General features: G+C 35.4%; 2 protein-coding genes across 2 annotated transcripts in view; both read right to left on the bottom strand.

Moving 5' to 3' along the window:
• LOC128212891 (helicase with zinc finger domain 2-like) overlaps positions 1 to 15,555 on the bottom strand; it is a 376,344-nt gene that overhangs the window by 100,991 nt on the left and 259,798 nt on the right. The window lies entirely within an intron of this gene.
• LOC128212893 (dehydrogenase/reductase SDR family member 11-like) lies at positions 914 to 11,949 on the bottom strand. The gene is made up of 7 exons (XM_052918288.1): positions 11,742 to 11,949; positions 10,524 to 10,727; positions 10,105 to 10,199; positions 8,550 to 8,682; positions 4,752 to 4,844; positions 1,624 to 1,689; positions 914 to 1,137 (listed from the first exon to the last, which is right to left on the bottom strand). Exons 1-7 carry the CDS (start codon positions 11,871 to 11,873, stop codon positions 1,096 to 1,098), a joined length of 765 nt encoding a protein of 254 aa, XP_052774248.1. The 5' UTR covers positions 11,874 to 11,949; the 3' UTR covers positions 914 to 1,095.

The following is a 15,555-nucleotide window of genomic DNA, read 5'->3' as shown; positions in this document are numbered from 1 at the left end:
ATACATAGGCTTGTCTGTTTGATTGTAAGCTTATATATACATGTTTGCTCATCTTTGCCAGTTTGACTCTAGGGACAAAATAATTGGTCTGATTAGATAGGTGTTGTATTTATTACGATAGTTTGTAATAAAAACATACTTTACAACAAGCAACGTGTTATATACAGGTTTTTTGTGATCATATAAACCTTTTGAAAACATAAAATAGATCGATTTGAAATAGGTTCATTAACAGAACCTTGAAGTTTTGTCGATAACTGTGAGGTTGTTCTAGTACACTATCACAAAATGCCCAAATTGTAGAAGGCAAATTCATCTGTTATCAGTTTTATTGGAACCGCAATCCTCTTACATATTGAATACTCACTGAGCTTCAATGGCGTAAATATGATCAGCCATGATTCAGAAAGTATCAATGAATTCCACTGTTTTATTCTTTGACACAGACTATGCGTAAATATTGCTTTATCATGATATTTGTCAAATATAATTTCTATCAAAGCCTGAAAGTATGAAACTTGCTATAATGCAATTTAAAGATATGTTTTATATGTGAACTTATTATATAAATATATATTTTGTTCATTGTCATAGTTAACCGAGGTGTTGAATATGTTGTTAAACACTATCGGGTGTAAATAAAGTTATTTAAATTAATGCTAAATAACTCTCAAAATTACTATATCTAATTATCAATGATAATCGTTTACGTTTTTATTGGTAAAGTATTATAAAGAAAGTAGGGTTTTGTTTTCCTTGCAGGATCAAGTAGATATTTAACTGATTCATACCATCAAATGAACTAATAAATGCGTGTTAAAACATAATTTAGCAGCCCAAACAAAGGATGTTAAGACCTTACTGAATATGCATGTTCATAGTCCATATGCACACCGCTTTGTGCGAGATAAATGAAAACAAATAATGACTTTTAAATTTCATGATTTTATTATTTGTGAATATTAAGAAAACAAAACATGGACCCATCAAGAGGAAGTTTCTAAATGAGTTAGTTAAACAATGATATCCTGTAACAAGAACTTGCATCTGCTTTATTTTCGTTTAATCTCGGTCAGCTGAACACAGACATCGATATCAAAACTTGAATTCCGTGGGTCTGATCAGAATGTCGTGTATCTGAAAATACAGGTATAATTTTATGATGTATTATGTTGTATTAAACTTGTTAGTCTGTCAAAGACATAATACTTATCTTATAATTGGAATAAGGACAATGTTACGTTCAGCGTAAAATTACCTGATCAAATCTATAAAGAGGTACAATTTACATGTTTCAGCATGATCAATTTACATGATTTATTATAATACATGTTCAATGAAACAACCTGTTCGTTTTTAGTTTTAGAACAGCAACGGACGACAGTGCGAGTTTGTTAGATAATGCCCCCTCAAAGAACTCGCCAAAGGCAATTTTATGCGTAATTTGGTGCAATACTTGGCAGAAAAGCGGTTTTATGTCGTTTAGGTATCCTGCCGATTATGGACTATTTTTTCCGACTGTTATTCTGAAAGTGGCCGGAATTCATTGTTTTGCAATCTCGAAACATAGATGCGGTAGATCACATCATCGTAACATTAGATTAATGTGGAATTAATCATTACCTGTACCCTTCCAGGCGCCGACAAAGCATGCACGACGCTATCTGCAATGTCTTCACACGTCAACGTCTTGTAAATAAAAGAAATATTATAACGTTTTAAATATGCATAACATTTGGAGTTATGTATGTTAATGCAACTAATAAAGAAATCAATAAAGAAATGAAATATGCATGGACCGAAATGACAGCTGGTTTGTCACTGACATTGGATGCCGTTGAGGCAGTTTTAAGATTATGACCATTCAAAGTGTGAAAAAGATTGAGTTATGACAATGACCAAAATCCATAGGAGTCAACAGCTGATCACAAAAAATCTAAATGTCAAGTTTGAGGGCCATGGATGCAGGCATTGACAAGTTATCACACATACAATATTTTTTTTGTTCAAGGTCACTGTGACCTTGACCTTTGAGCCGATGACCCCTAAAATCATAAGGGTTCATCTACAGATCAGACGCAACATCAAGTCAAGTTTGATGGGTCGTCTACTGGTCAGGCCCAACCTCCATGTCAAGTATGAGGGCCATGGGTGCAGGTTTTGTCGAGTTATCACACGGACAACCTTTTACCATTCAAGATCACTGTGACCTTGACCTTTAGCCCGATGACCCCCAAAAACAATAGAGGTCATCTACTGGTCAGGCCCAACCTCCATGTCAAGTATGAGGGCCATGGGTGCAGGCATTGTCGAGTTATCACACGGACAACCTTTTACCATTCAAGATCACTGTGTCCTTGACCTTTGGCCCGATGACCCCTAAAAACAATAGGGGTCATCTACTGGTCTGACTCAACCTCCATGTCAAGTATGAGGTCCATGAGAGCAGGCATTGTCGAGTTATCACACGGACAACCTTTTACCATTCAAGATCATTGTGACCTTGACCTTTAGCCCGATGACCCCCAAAAACAATAGAGGTCATCTACTGGTCAGGCCCAACCTCCATGTCAAGTATGAGGGCCATGGGAGCAGGCATTGTCGAGTTATCACATGGACAACTTTTTACCATTCAAGATCACTGTGACCTTGACCTTTGGCCCAATGACCCCCCAAAACAATAGGGGTCATCTACTTGTCAGGCCCAACCTCCATGTAAAGTATGAGGGCCATGGGTGCAGGCATTGTCGAGTTACCACATGAACAACCTTTTACCATTCAAGATCACTGTGACCTTGACCTTTGGTCCGATGACCCCTAAAAACAATAGGGGTCATCTACTGGTCTGGCCCAACCTTCATGTCAAGTATGAGGGCCATGGGTGCAGGCATTATCGAGTTATCACATGAATAACCTTTTACCATTCAAGATCACTGTGACCTTGACCTTTGGCCCGATGACACCCAAAAACAATAGGCGTCATCTACTGGTCAGGCCCAACCTCCATGTCAAGTATGAGGGCCATGGGTGCAGGCATTATCGAGTTATCACATGAATAACCTTTTACCATTCAAGATCACTGTGACCTTGACCTTTGGCCCGATGACACCCAAAAACAATAGGCGTCATCTACTGGTCAGGCCCAACCTCCATGTCAAGTATGAGGGCCATGTGTGCAGGCATTGCCGAGTTATCACACGGACAACCTTTTACCATTCAAGGTCACTGTGACCTTGACATTTGGCCCGATGACCCCCAAAACAATAGGGGTCATCTACTTGTCAGGCCCAACCTCCATGTCAAGTATGAGGGCCATGCGTGCAGGCATTGCCAAGTTATCACACGGACAACCTTTTACCGTTCAAGGTCACTGTGACCTTGACCTTTGGCCCGATGACCCCCAAAAACAATAGGTGTCATCTACTTGTCAGGCCCAACCTTCATGTCAAGATTGATGACCATACGTCCAGGAATTGTTGAGTTATCAGTCGGACAAGCTTTGGTCTACCGACGGACCGACCGACCGACCCACGGACCGACCGACCTACCGACCGACCTACCGACCGACATGTGCAAAGCAATATACCCCTCTTCTTTGAAAGGGGGCATAATAAGTAGATTGGATTGTTAAAAAAGCGCATGTGTACATTTTCATGCAATACGTCGTGTCTTTGATGAGATAGTGTCTTATATGTGGGAACGTGCCATTATGTAACCCCGTCTGAATTGACCGTTTGTACTGAAGCCGATTAGAATAGATCTGATATGCACTCACGAGAGACGGCGTTTGTTCTGGAGACATTATACTTCAGCACGTTTTTCTGATTTAAAACATTAATAAAATTATTAATACCATCCTCAAACTACTTATATAAACAGTGAGCCGAGTGCAACAAGCTGTGTGTGTAACTTGAAATTGGGGTTGTGAGTTTACACATTCATAACCGAAAAAGGAAAAGACAACCTTTTATGTGTATTTGAACCTAATAAATACGTATAGAACTTGAATGCTGGATTTCCTGATTGTTGACCCGGTTACAATTATCTATATAATATGCAAAATGAATTATCTGTCTTGATTTATTAAGTGGCTTGGATTGTTGAATACCGTTGAATAAAATCTCCATGCAATACATTGAACAATAGATTGAACGTATGTTGTGTCTAAATTTTCGATGCAATACATGATGTATGTTGTGAGACATTGACTTTAGTATGTTTGCATAAAAAAACATTAACAAGAATTTCTAAGGCGAATACCTAAGGCCCATTATTAATCTTAAATGCAAATTCATTCATCTTACTCTGTTATTAAACTGAGCTGGATAGTTGAGCGAAGTTGTATAAGATAAAAATGCATTGCATCAAGACGTTCCTGAGATATTAACTTAATAATGGTTACATGCAAAACTTAACCAGAATTTCTAAGGCAAATGACATTGGGCCACAATTTGCAGTATATGCCATAAAGAGTAAAAAAAAAATTCATTATTTTAAGTAGGTTAGATATATCAAGTTTTAATGCATTACATGACGCGTTGGTTGAGATAACATGCAAAAAATTAACCAAGGTTTTGCGCCAAACGCTGCCACTTACGCCGACTCTAGTTTTTAGTATTTGGAATAGTCGAGCTTAAAAAGAATAATACAGAAAAACAACAACACAAAAAACACAAATAATTTCAGATTACTGTAAAATTATGCCAAGAAATTAGTAATACTATTAAAAACAGTTAAAAATATTATCTGACCTCCACGCCTTTCCACATGCCTTTAATTTTTTCTGGTTCATCTTTATACATCCGGTTATTGAAATCCGTCCACGCTGGTCCTGGGCTTATATGCTGAAGATGGAGACATAATGATAATGAAATTCTTAGAATTCAATTTTGTTTGTAAACATTTTCAAACTGCGTATAGAGAATCAATTGGTTACACATTACAACCAGTTTTCAAGTATTAGAACTTGAAGTGTGAATATAATAGTTCACGAGTGTGTCATCATTTGTGACGCACAAGGCTGACTTTTACTACTACTACTACTACTACTACTACTACTGCTACTGCTACTGCTACTGCTACTGCTACTACTACTACTACTACTACTACTACTTCGAATAAGAACTGGAATAATGATGTTCCATGCATCTTTGGAAAACGATTTCTTAATTTGTAGCAAAATGAACCGATATTTTTGAGGGTAGTCGACCTTAATGACCATTTTGTATTGTGTGTAAATGAAATAAGTTCACTTAAATATGTTGGTGAGTGAGTGAGGTTGTGCACACAAACTGGTTTAAACCCCCAGTGAATTTACATTTTACTGACCGTTCCAATCCTAACGATCCTTGATAAACATACCTAGTTTTTATATGTATATAGTATGTATGCACTGTGCTGTTTGTGGAGTTTTGTGCTGTTCTTCCATGTTTATTGTTTGTGATTTTTTTTTTGTGTTCTATGTCTTTGGCGTTTACCCAGTGCCATTAAACCGGGTTTATGTTTAAACATTTTGCTACTGAGCTTGTTTCTGTAGTTTTTCACATAAGTATTGGCATGAGCCCAAACAAATATTTAAAGATAATAACACCAACATGAAATTTACATTTGTTATCAAAAGATAAACAACATAACTCTTTGAATAAGGGACCAGACTGAGTAAGAGGAGGTCTTTGTTAATAAATCAGTTTGGCAGCTTTTTTCTGAACTGATGATATTTAAATTGTGTGTGATTTTATACATCTGCTCCATACTGTACAGCAACAGTCCATCGTAAAAAAGGTTGTAAAAAGCTTTTTAATACATAGTTTTAAAGCATACTAATTGTTTTTAGAAGTGCAAATTTAGAGTGCATTTTACGACATTTTTTTGTTAATTTGATCTTCAAGTTAATTTATCATCAATAATAACACAAATAACCATATGGCTTTAAACTGGTTCAAAAGAGGTATTATTCATTACCAACGATAATGCAGTGATGTGTTTAGATTTGTACCAACTAGATATCACTATGCATTTAGTTTAGTCAGAATGGATTAACACGTTGTTGTCAAAGCACCAAGAAGCAACTGCATCCAAATCATTCTGCAAATATTGTTGAATTTAGGTCACACTATATATAGATGTATGCAAAGTGGAATCATCAGCAAAGAGGTAAATACAGAATGTGTTCAGAGAATTATTTATGTCATTGATATATATATAAAAGAGAAGAGAACCTAGAATAGATATTTGAACTTATAACATTTTGAAATGTAGATTTCTTACCATTAACTTTTACGCATTGTCTTCGGTGAAGTAAATATGATGTCATGAGTAGAAGGCTAGAATAAGTAAAAAGTGATACATACGCAATTTGTTTAGAAGAATGTCGTAATCAACAAGGTCAAAAGCTTTACGGAGATCTTTGAAAACGTTCAAACAATTTTATAGCAGTCGATATTTTTAAACAAGAATCAACTAATCGTATTAATATTGACTGACATGAATGAAACCGTCGAAAACCTAATTGAAGATTATGATGAATTATATGCTTGTCTAGAAAACTTCCTCTTTAATTAAATATAAACAACTAATCTATTAGTATTAATTTCAGAAATAGTGTATGCGATCTATCTAGTGTGGTAACTTCTTTATGAATCAAAATAAGTAAGCTTTTGCTAGGATTTGTATGTTCGTTTTACGCTGAATCGTTTCATAATGTTGTAGTTTTAACGCCATTTATATATCTTGACATTGTTACTGTGCAGTTCTTTACCAATTTATTTTAAATTAATCTAATTTGATTCAGGTAAAAATATCACAAGAGTATATTTGAAAGTTTAATAATGTAGGTAAGGCTCCTTATGGTTTTGTTTTGTATGGCGTCCTATGTAAGAAATTACGGATATTGATTTAAATATCATTACATTACAATGGCTGCACATATCTCGACATAAAAGAACAAATGCACTTTAATACGGGTATTATACACGTATAGTGTCAGGTCTTAGATAACCTAACAATTATTTTTTAATTGATATATAACAATATGAAATATTTCGCTTTATTGAAATTTAGAAATTTGTTTGGTTAATTAATTAATTTTGTTGTACATATGATTGAATGATTTAAAAACATTGTATTGCTCTAGTATTTGTCAACACCGGTCATGGTATTCTGATCAAAAAGTCTATGCTTTTGAATCTATTAAAACGAAAGGAACAATATTTTGTTTAATAGTTACAAGATGCCAACACAACTAGACCTAAAGTACATCTTATTTAGACTTAGTTCCTGTAACAGTTTTGAAATGAATTTAACATTTTCTTTATAAAGCCCCAGTCACACATTCCCGATCTTTGCTCCCGTCCTTGAAAGGACCATTCCTGTTAACATTTTGTCCAAAATATGAACAAGATCCTGTGATTTGTTGCTGGAAATTCAAAAAATTGTAAGCACATTCATTAATATTAAACAGAGACCAGCCAAGGAACCGACGCTGACGGAAGATATCCACAAGATCTAGACGTAATCTGGACTCAATCGGCAAGAAAAAGCGTTGAAATATCTCTGCAGATAATATCTTTTTTAGAGAACACCGCTCAGACAACACAGAACATTTTTGATCCGTTAAAGCAAAATCTTTCACGACATATTCACGATTTTTATCCGACTAGACAAAATTGTTTCCCGAATGTTATTGAATGCTCCTTACTGTTGGGAGTATCTGGCCGACCTCTCCGGACCAGTCCGGATGCGTTTGATTATCTTACGAACTAATATAACTGCCCTCAAACAATACTAGGGACATTCCTAAATATTGAAGAAAGTAATGCGACCTTTCCACTTTGTGTGTTGCAGCGCCGTCTGATCTCAAACGGTAGCCTTTGTGTGATCGCCGCATAAGCTCCTTATTATACGTTTATCAATAGCAGTCCACGACTCCGCGTGGAAAATATGTCTGGCATAAATAACACGAGTTTGACTTTTAGCTGCCTTACAAGAACTAAAAAACTACCGTATTTATACTACGATGATGACCACAATCACGCATAACAAATTCGCACACATCCTCCCAAATAACACAGCATGTACACGTTGCAAGTTAATATAAAATTGAATTTATATTTGATGACCAACAGTTATATGGCCAAAGTGGTCGAATAGTATAGCATTTAAGTATAAACTAAACCCAAGGTTTCAACAGTTCAGTTATGACACATTTATGTCCCCTGGTTGACAAAGTTAAACCACGTAACATTAAACAATGTATTTCTTGCATGCTGATTAAAAGCTTTAAACACAAGAGGCATAACCGAAATAATCGATGAGCAATATTTCGTCTGTCGTGTTAATATTTGTAAAGTTTTTAAATCGTTCGATAAACATTCTTTAAGATATTCATAAATGATGAAACCGGCGACGAGACGGGACGAGACGCGACACCTACAACTTTTATATAATACCCATATATTCATAATTAAGGGTAAAATAGGGCATTTATACATACTTATCTGCCATTGTAGACATTGATTGTAATTCACCAAAAAACTCTTGAAAGGTCTTACCGTTACTCGAATGTGTGTTTTAGCAGCATACAGTTCGTTTCTGAGACCCTCTGTTATAGCCTTGACCGCAAATTTTGTGGCGGCGTAGCAATGGATGGAAGGTGCGTCCGGAACAACGCGGTGAGCCGACATGCTGAAACAGATACGAGCTATATCTCTATCTATTCATTACATTGACGGCTTCGTTGATGTGTAATTATACAGTGTCTGGTCATTCGGGGATGAATATGACTTAATTACTCCTGAAACAGGAAACTCGCTTATCCCGGTGATTAGGCTGGTGACATGGTTCTACCATGAAGTCGTTATTAATACAGAAATGATAACTACAAGGACAAACCCAGTAACAAATTCCTTTACATTGACCCTTCCCCTAGAGGCAAACTGTGTTTATATATAACATCTATCTTATTGGTTCAAAAATAATTGTTCCAGAATGTAATGGGCAATTAGACAATCATTCTATCGTTTTTTAGATCAATATTTTAACTTATTTGGCTTTAACATGAAATGAATCGAATGTTAATCTTTCAAACGAGGTTGAAATACTGCGAAATATGTTGTGCTTGATCATAATATAATAAAATATGGCTCGTTCATGGTATACAAACAAGAGTGATAGGATTACTTGTGAGGTACTTTGGTACATAAGTACACATAAAGGCCACCCGGGCTCCATTTGATATATTTGGATTCAACACCTGCTCTAAGCTAACAAGATTGTGACTACCTCACCTATCCACACAATGTTTGCTACTCAAGTACCACAAAACCATTTTATTTGCTTTTAAAATATATTGCCTGAAGGTGCTCAATACACTTTATAACAAGTTTTAACTTGACAGTTTGTGTAGGAAAGATTTTAAGATAACGCATGTCAAACCTTTATGATTTACAACTTTTGTTAAATGTAAACGAAAAGTTTTTGATAGTTTATATCATAATAAAACAGGCAAGTATCCTTAATCCATATAAGAGCACTTGCCAGATTGTGCAGAACAGTTTATAAGATAACTTTTGTATTTACTTCCACAACATGAATTGGTAAACCAGATTGATAACAATGAATTGAGTAAATGTAAATGAAAACGTTTTATGTTCAATATCGTAATATTACCAGATCAGCAGCGCAAACTAACGAGGCGCAAGCTTAAGTACCAAAAATAATAAATGTCTTTGTACAAACTATACACATACAAATAGTAGTTGACATATTTTATGTATGAATATTGGCGTTACCGCCTTGGCCCTGCCAGGGAAATAGGAATTTTCTGGAAGGGGTGGCAGAGTCCGGGGGGAAAACCAGTTAACGATAATTCAGCATGATAGATATCGTAAAATTTATCATTAAGAGCAAACACAAGCAAGCATAATCGGAGTAAGCATGAAGGCAATTCCATTTCCTGTAAAAATATAAAGTGAAACGTAAGTAGTTGAGCTGGTTCTATTAAGAAGTCCAAAAATACTTGAAATTTTACATACGCTACTATGATTCAAATGACATATCGGAAGAATAAAAATATTGTTATTCAATACGTTTTATTCACCAAGTTACCTGCCAATAAGTATTATGTGTCCATCATCTACCCCTCTTTCTTTCATGGATTTGTACGCCTCCCGGGAGCAGGTCATCAGTCCAATAACATTCACCTAGACACAAGAAATATTGATATGATATTGAAATATAAAATAAATGGAAGGAAACTAAATATTCTAAGGATAAGACGTTACTGTTGATCATTCTTCGACGTACTCCAGTCGCTTTTGATTGTTTAGAAGATGCAATGATTAATGCTATCAAAGTTGTGAATAGGGTTTCTTTAATTTCTTTAACAATTGTCACGAAAAAGCACAAGCATTAAGATACGGCCTAGATCAAACTTTTATTACTTGGCATGATTTGTAGCTGGTTTCTTTATATTCTTAAGTTGCTTTTCATATTTTATACACATTTTACTATTCAATAAAACTTACGTCAAACATATTCCGCCATTGATCTGTTGCTCCGGACAACAACGGTGCATCATGGGAAAGCCCCGCATTATTCACGCACACGTCAACGCCTCCGTACTCCTTCTTGATTTGTTCAAACATGGCCAATACGTCTTCCTCCTTTGAGACGTCACATTTTATTGCCGTCAATGATCCTTTAGCATCTTTAAGATCGTCTGCTAATGCCTTCAAATAATGGAAAACAATTATTTATTTTGTTTAAAGAGTCATCGAGTATTCACTTTGAATAAGGGAGGAAAGGGAAGACATTCTCTTCTCGATAACCTTAGCCCTAGTAAGCTACGATTCCATTGTGGTAACGACATCATTTAAAAACAAATGTGATTTATTTTGGTATGTTAGTGTTGTTTTGTACGATTAACCGAATGGTTAAATATTGCACACCGGATAGGCGTTACCGGACAATTGAGCAATGCTTGAAAATCCCATCTGGCTCCCCTACGCTCAACAACGCGCTACGTTCCTTTCTTTTAGTGTATGATTTATGAAAAAATAGTGTGTCATTTCAATAAAGTGCAATTAAATGTATAGGTATGTAAGACTTTTAATTAGAAGTGAACAAAAATAATCGCCAACAATGCGATGTTTAGAGAAACTATTTGATGACAACAGCCATCAGATCCTTACTTACTACAGGTTATGCCGTCAGTAAACAACGCTGCAAGCAATGTTTGTTGAAATATACGAAAATACGTTCACTTCGTCACTCTTCCCACAAATTGATAATGACTTTCGGGCCGGATCCAAATAGCGGACCCTTGGATATGCTGCGTGGCCGGTAGCTTGGCACTCCTCGTTTACGGCTTACGCGCATACCCTCGGATCGATATTTATTCTTTCCAGACCCGAATAACATGATACATATTTTCAGTTTGACAATTATATCGAAGTAGGCTATTTTTCTCTTTGCAACGGTTGATTATACAAAATATGACAACAGCTATTTTAATGGGACGTTGACTCCATTCATAACCCAGGCTGTTTGATTGATGCATACACTTTATTTAGTTGGGACAATCAATATAATAAACAAATGCCACTCCCTTTATTAGTTGGAGGGTGGGGGAGGAGCGGGTGAATCCGCTAGTGAATATCACAATGCATGCATTTACAAATTGCCGTGATAATAAAATAGGAATATATATATGAACAATGCACATACTACAACAATGGTCATACCTGTATTTTGTCAATGTTTCTCGCACATCCAATAACTTTCATTCCCAGTTCTGTCAATCTCTTTGCTATGTCCTCTCCGAATCCAGATGACGCCCCTGTTACCAAGGCAACTCGACCTTCCCAACGTTCCATACTTGATTAAATATCCACACGTTTTCTTTATACTAATAAAATAACCGAGTCAGAAATTAGCACGACATTGAATGTGTTACCGCTAGTGTAATATACAGCCACTGATAACATATAAACTTCGATTTATAACGGCGAGTACAATTTGAAGGATACTTTTCAATATGAGATACCATCACAAGCTTAAGAATTGATATGTTTAAATTAAACGTTTTTCCTCTTAGTCGTTTTAAAAAGTTTGCGCTTAATATGCCGTAGGTATAAATCAATTTGTGTATTTTTCTTTTGGAAGTCATTTGTCTTAACTGATGTTTAATTGTTCGATATGATTTTGTAGAACATTTTGAATAAATTAATTTAAAACCGTGAACGATATTACGGTTAAATATAGGATACAAACATATTATTTTTATCTCGTTAAACCGACTTACGTATCTCATTAAAACGACTTTTGCTTTCGTAAAAAGGACTTATAGAGCCAATCAGAATCGAATATTAAAAATCGAGCGCACCTTAGAGCAGCAGTTATTCATCCATGTTTATGCGCAGTCAAAAAGTATAATACATCATATACACAAACAAATGTTTAATATACAAAAAACTACATCAACAGTCCATTACAAAATACAGAGTCGATCAGATGGTCGTTTTCCCGCGATGAGGACAAACATGTGGTCAGATAATGTATGAAGTAACTATTTTTAGATTATCTGTTCTGATAATGAGAATATAATTGTACTTACCCCGTTTTATTGTTTAATTAATGTTATATGTTTAATATAAGTATGTTTCAATTGAAGAAATAGTGTAGTTACAGATAATGCACACTCTTTAAAAGTTTCACATGTTTAATCAAGACTACTTTGACCAAAATAAACCATAACTCACCGCCCTAGCTCTCAGGGCAGGTGCTCTAATATGAATCGAAAACCGAATGTCTAAAACTATGCCAAGAATACAATAGCATAATGTTTTATCAAAACAAATAAAAAATATCATTATAAAAATATAAGCCTGAAACTCCATACATGTTTAGGTCATTGAATTGATATGTACTTTGTTATTGTTTAGCAGGCAAATCAGGGTATGCGAAGCATAAGCCACGCGACAGATACAACTAGTTTGACATGCAGATGATAAGTTTTGTTTCTTATTTCATTAAAGCAATATCAAAAATACACACCAAAGAATATGAGTGCTCAGGGTCAGAGCTACTGGTTAGAACACGGAACACTGGCGGTCGGACACATTTCTTTTAATTCTTGTTCCAGAGCCTCCATTCTTTGACATACACTGATTTGATTGATATAGCGATCTAAAACTAGTTAAAGTTTTATTCCGCTTAAATACCCCGTCGGGATACAAAAGCACAGCGCGGAAATAGCCAAACTAGTAACAATTCATATTCTGGACGCAAACCAAGTAATTTATTTTAATGGTATTCAACGTATTTCTGCTAAACATTGAGCACATTGACAAAAAGAGGTTAAATCGGTCGTGAAAAGAAGTAGAGTTTTGGAGTTTGCTGTCTTAAGATAACGTGCGAGCATGCGCAGATAGTCTGAAAACGGGGACAACTGTATATTTGACCCACATTAAAGGATTTTTTCCAAATTTACACCATGACCAATAAACAGTAGCTTTAAAGTAACCGTTGCAGTAATTTAATAAGACACTAGATGACAAACATCATTGGTCGGAATTTGCATTATTGAATTTTTCTATTAAGCTTTTGTATAAAAATTTACTTAAAACTTAAAAAGTAGCCATTTTGCTCGGCGTTTTAGGACATGTAATACTAAACATGAAAATAAAGTTTTAAACAACTACCATGGTGCTCTTGGTCTGCAATTGCATATCACAGCTTAAGATACTCATTTATGTTAAACCACGAAATTCTTTTGGTCAATCCTTGACACAATTTCCGCCTCCTTTGAAGAGCAATTTGGTTATAACATTTTTCTTTGAAAGTATTTTGCAACTTGTTGTAATACTTAATTCTTTGATAAGTACAGTGTAGTTTGACATGCAGCGTGTTAATGATTTACGAGAGGGAGATCATATTGACATTCTTCTACCGATCTAATGCCCCTGACAACAGTTGTTCATCGTGGGAAAGCCTAGCGTTCAAGCGTGTTTAAACTACGTTCGTCGTTAGTCACGTCACATTAAATAGCTGTATGTACGTGACCCTTTTGCATCTTAAAGATTAAGGCCCTTGAAACAAAACGTATATGACGAACATATAATATTGTTTGTCTTCAATTAAAGAGAAGGATATGTTTAAAAAAATCAACACATATAAAATGATAAAAAATACAAACATACTTCAGTAAAAGTATAGATACACCAGCGTATCAAAAAGTTCAACGTGATTCTATGCGGTGTCATAAATAATAACATATAATCTTTACTTATAGTGCAATCATTGTCGACATGACCGGACACACGGCAATCGAAAACACTCTGTGCTTAAAGGTCTTAACACATGCAGATGCTAGTAGGTCCTTCTTTGAATTTGAACAACAAAAAGACAGCTTTAACGTCATTGTGAAACTTGTTTATGAAATACTCTGCAACTTATGACGAGCGTATAAATATCTACAATAAACAATAAGCGGCTGTTGAAGACGTGGCATCAGCACGAAGCCAAGAATACTATCTAATTATTTTGAATAGCTTCTTTTAAGAAGCAGAAGATAATCGCCAGCCAAAAACTGAAGGAAGTAGCTATATAAATATATACAACGTATTTTCTCATGTAATGTAATTCCACAACAGTGACACTGATTAATGTACTGTAGTCTTTAGCAACTGACACTTTTAGAACACAATAAATATTTCGTGACGATCAATAGTTTTATCAAGGCTTTATTTTAGTTTTAATTATAATTGTTACGACCGCTTCACTGACTCCTTTAAGTTAATCAAATGGCCCTTAACAAGCTTTGTATAGGTAATGTATGGAGTGTGAAGCTTATATAAATCTATGTCTGTCGTCAAAGACTTCGTGTACGTAATGTATCATGTTTAAAACTTCAGTAGATTTAATTTATGACACTTGAAAACTGCACCGTCTCAACCGAGGTATGGTGAAACATTTACTGATCATAACCGTCTATAAGCTGTTTATATTACCTGCAGCAACATGCTGCAGCAAGCCACCTGGTTTCCAAAAAGTTTTGAAGAGTAACGAGTGGATGGATAACACGGAGAAAACAGCACTTGCACGAGTAACAAGTACTTACTTGCATACAAAACTTTGGTAAAACAGCATACTAAAGTAAATCGTGAATACAGATGAATATACATCAAATACTTTACAATTTGTACTTGTATTTTGCTCCACATTCCTCTCAAAGCCAGTAACTATCATTCCACATTCTGTGAACCTTCGTGATATAACGCCGAAGTAATCAAGGCAACTTTATTTTCCAAACGTGGCTTTTAGTTGCCAGAAATAACGATACGCTTATTATAAAAGGAACGTCTTCGGAAAGTAATGTTTGATCTCAAACAAACTCCTCCCTTAAGCCCAGGTGTCGAGTGCTCCCATTTCAGTCAAAGTGAATACTATGACTCGGTTTTGTCATAAGGATAAAGGTATTTCTTTCGACCGGAAATCTGCTTCAGGCACAACGAACTGTCATTTCAGTAAAATACAAATATGGGGTGCAGCGAAATG

Source organism: Mya arenaria, chromosome 13 (genome assembly GCF_026914265.1).
Source record: "Mya arenaria isolate MELC-2E11 chromosome 13, ASM2691426v1".
In the NCBI taxonomy this organism is placed as follows: domain Eukaryota; kingdom Metazoa; phylum Mollusca; class Bivalvia; order Myida; family Myidae; genus Mya; species Mya arenaria.
Note: the sequence above shows the minus strand (reverse complement) of the source record. Positions and strands in the feature narration are given on the sequence as shown.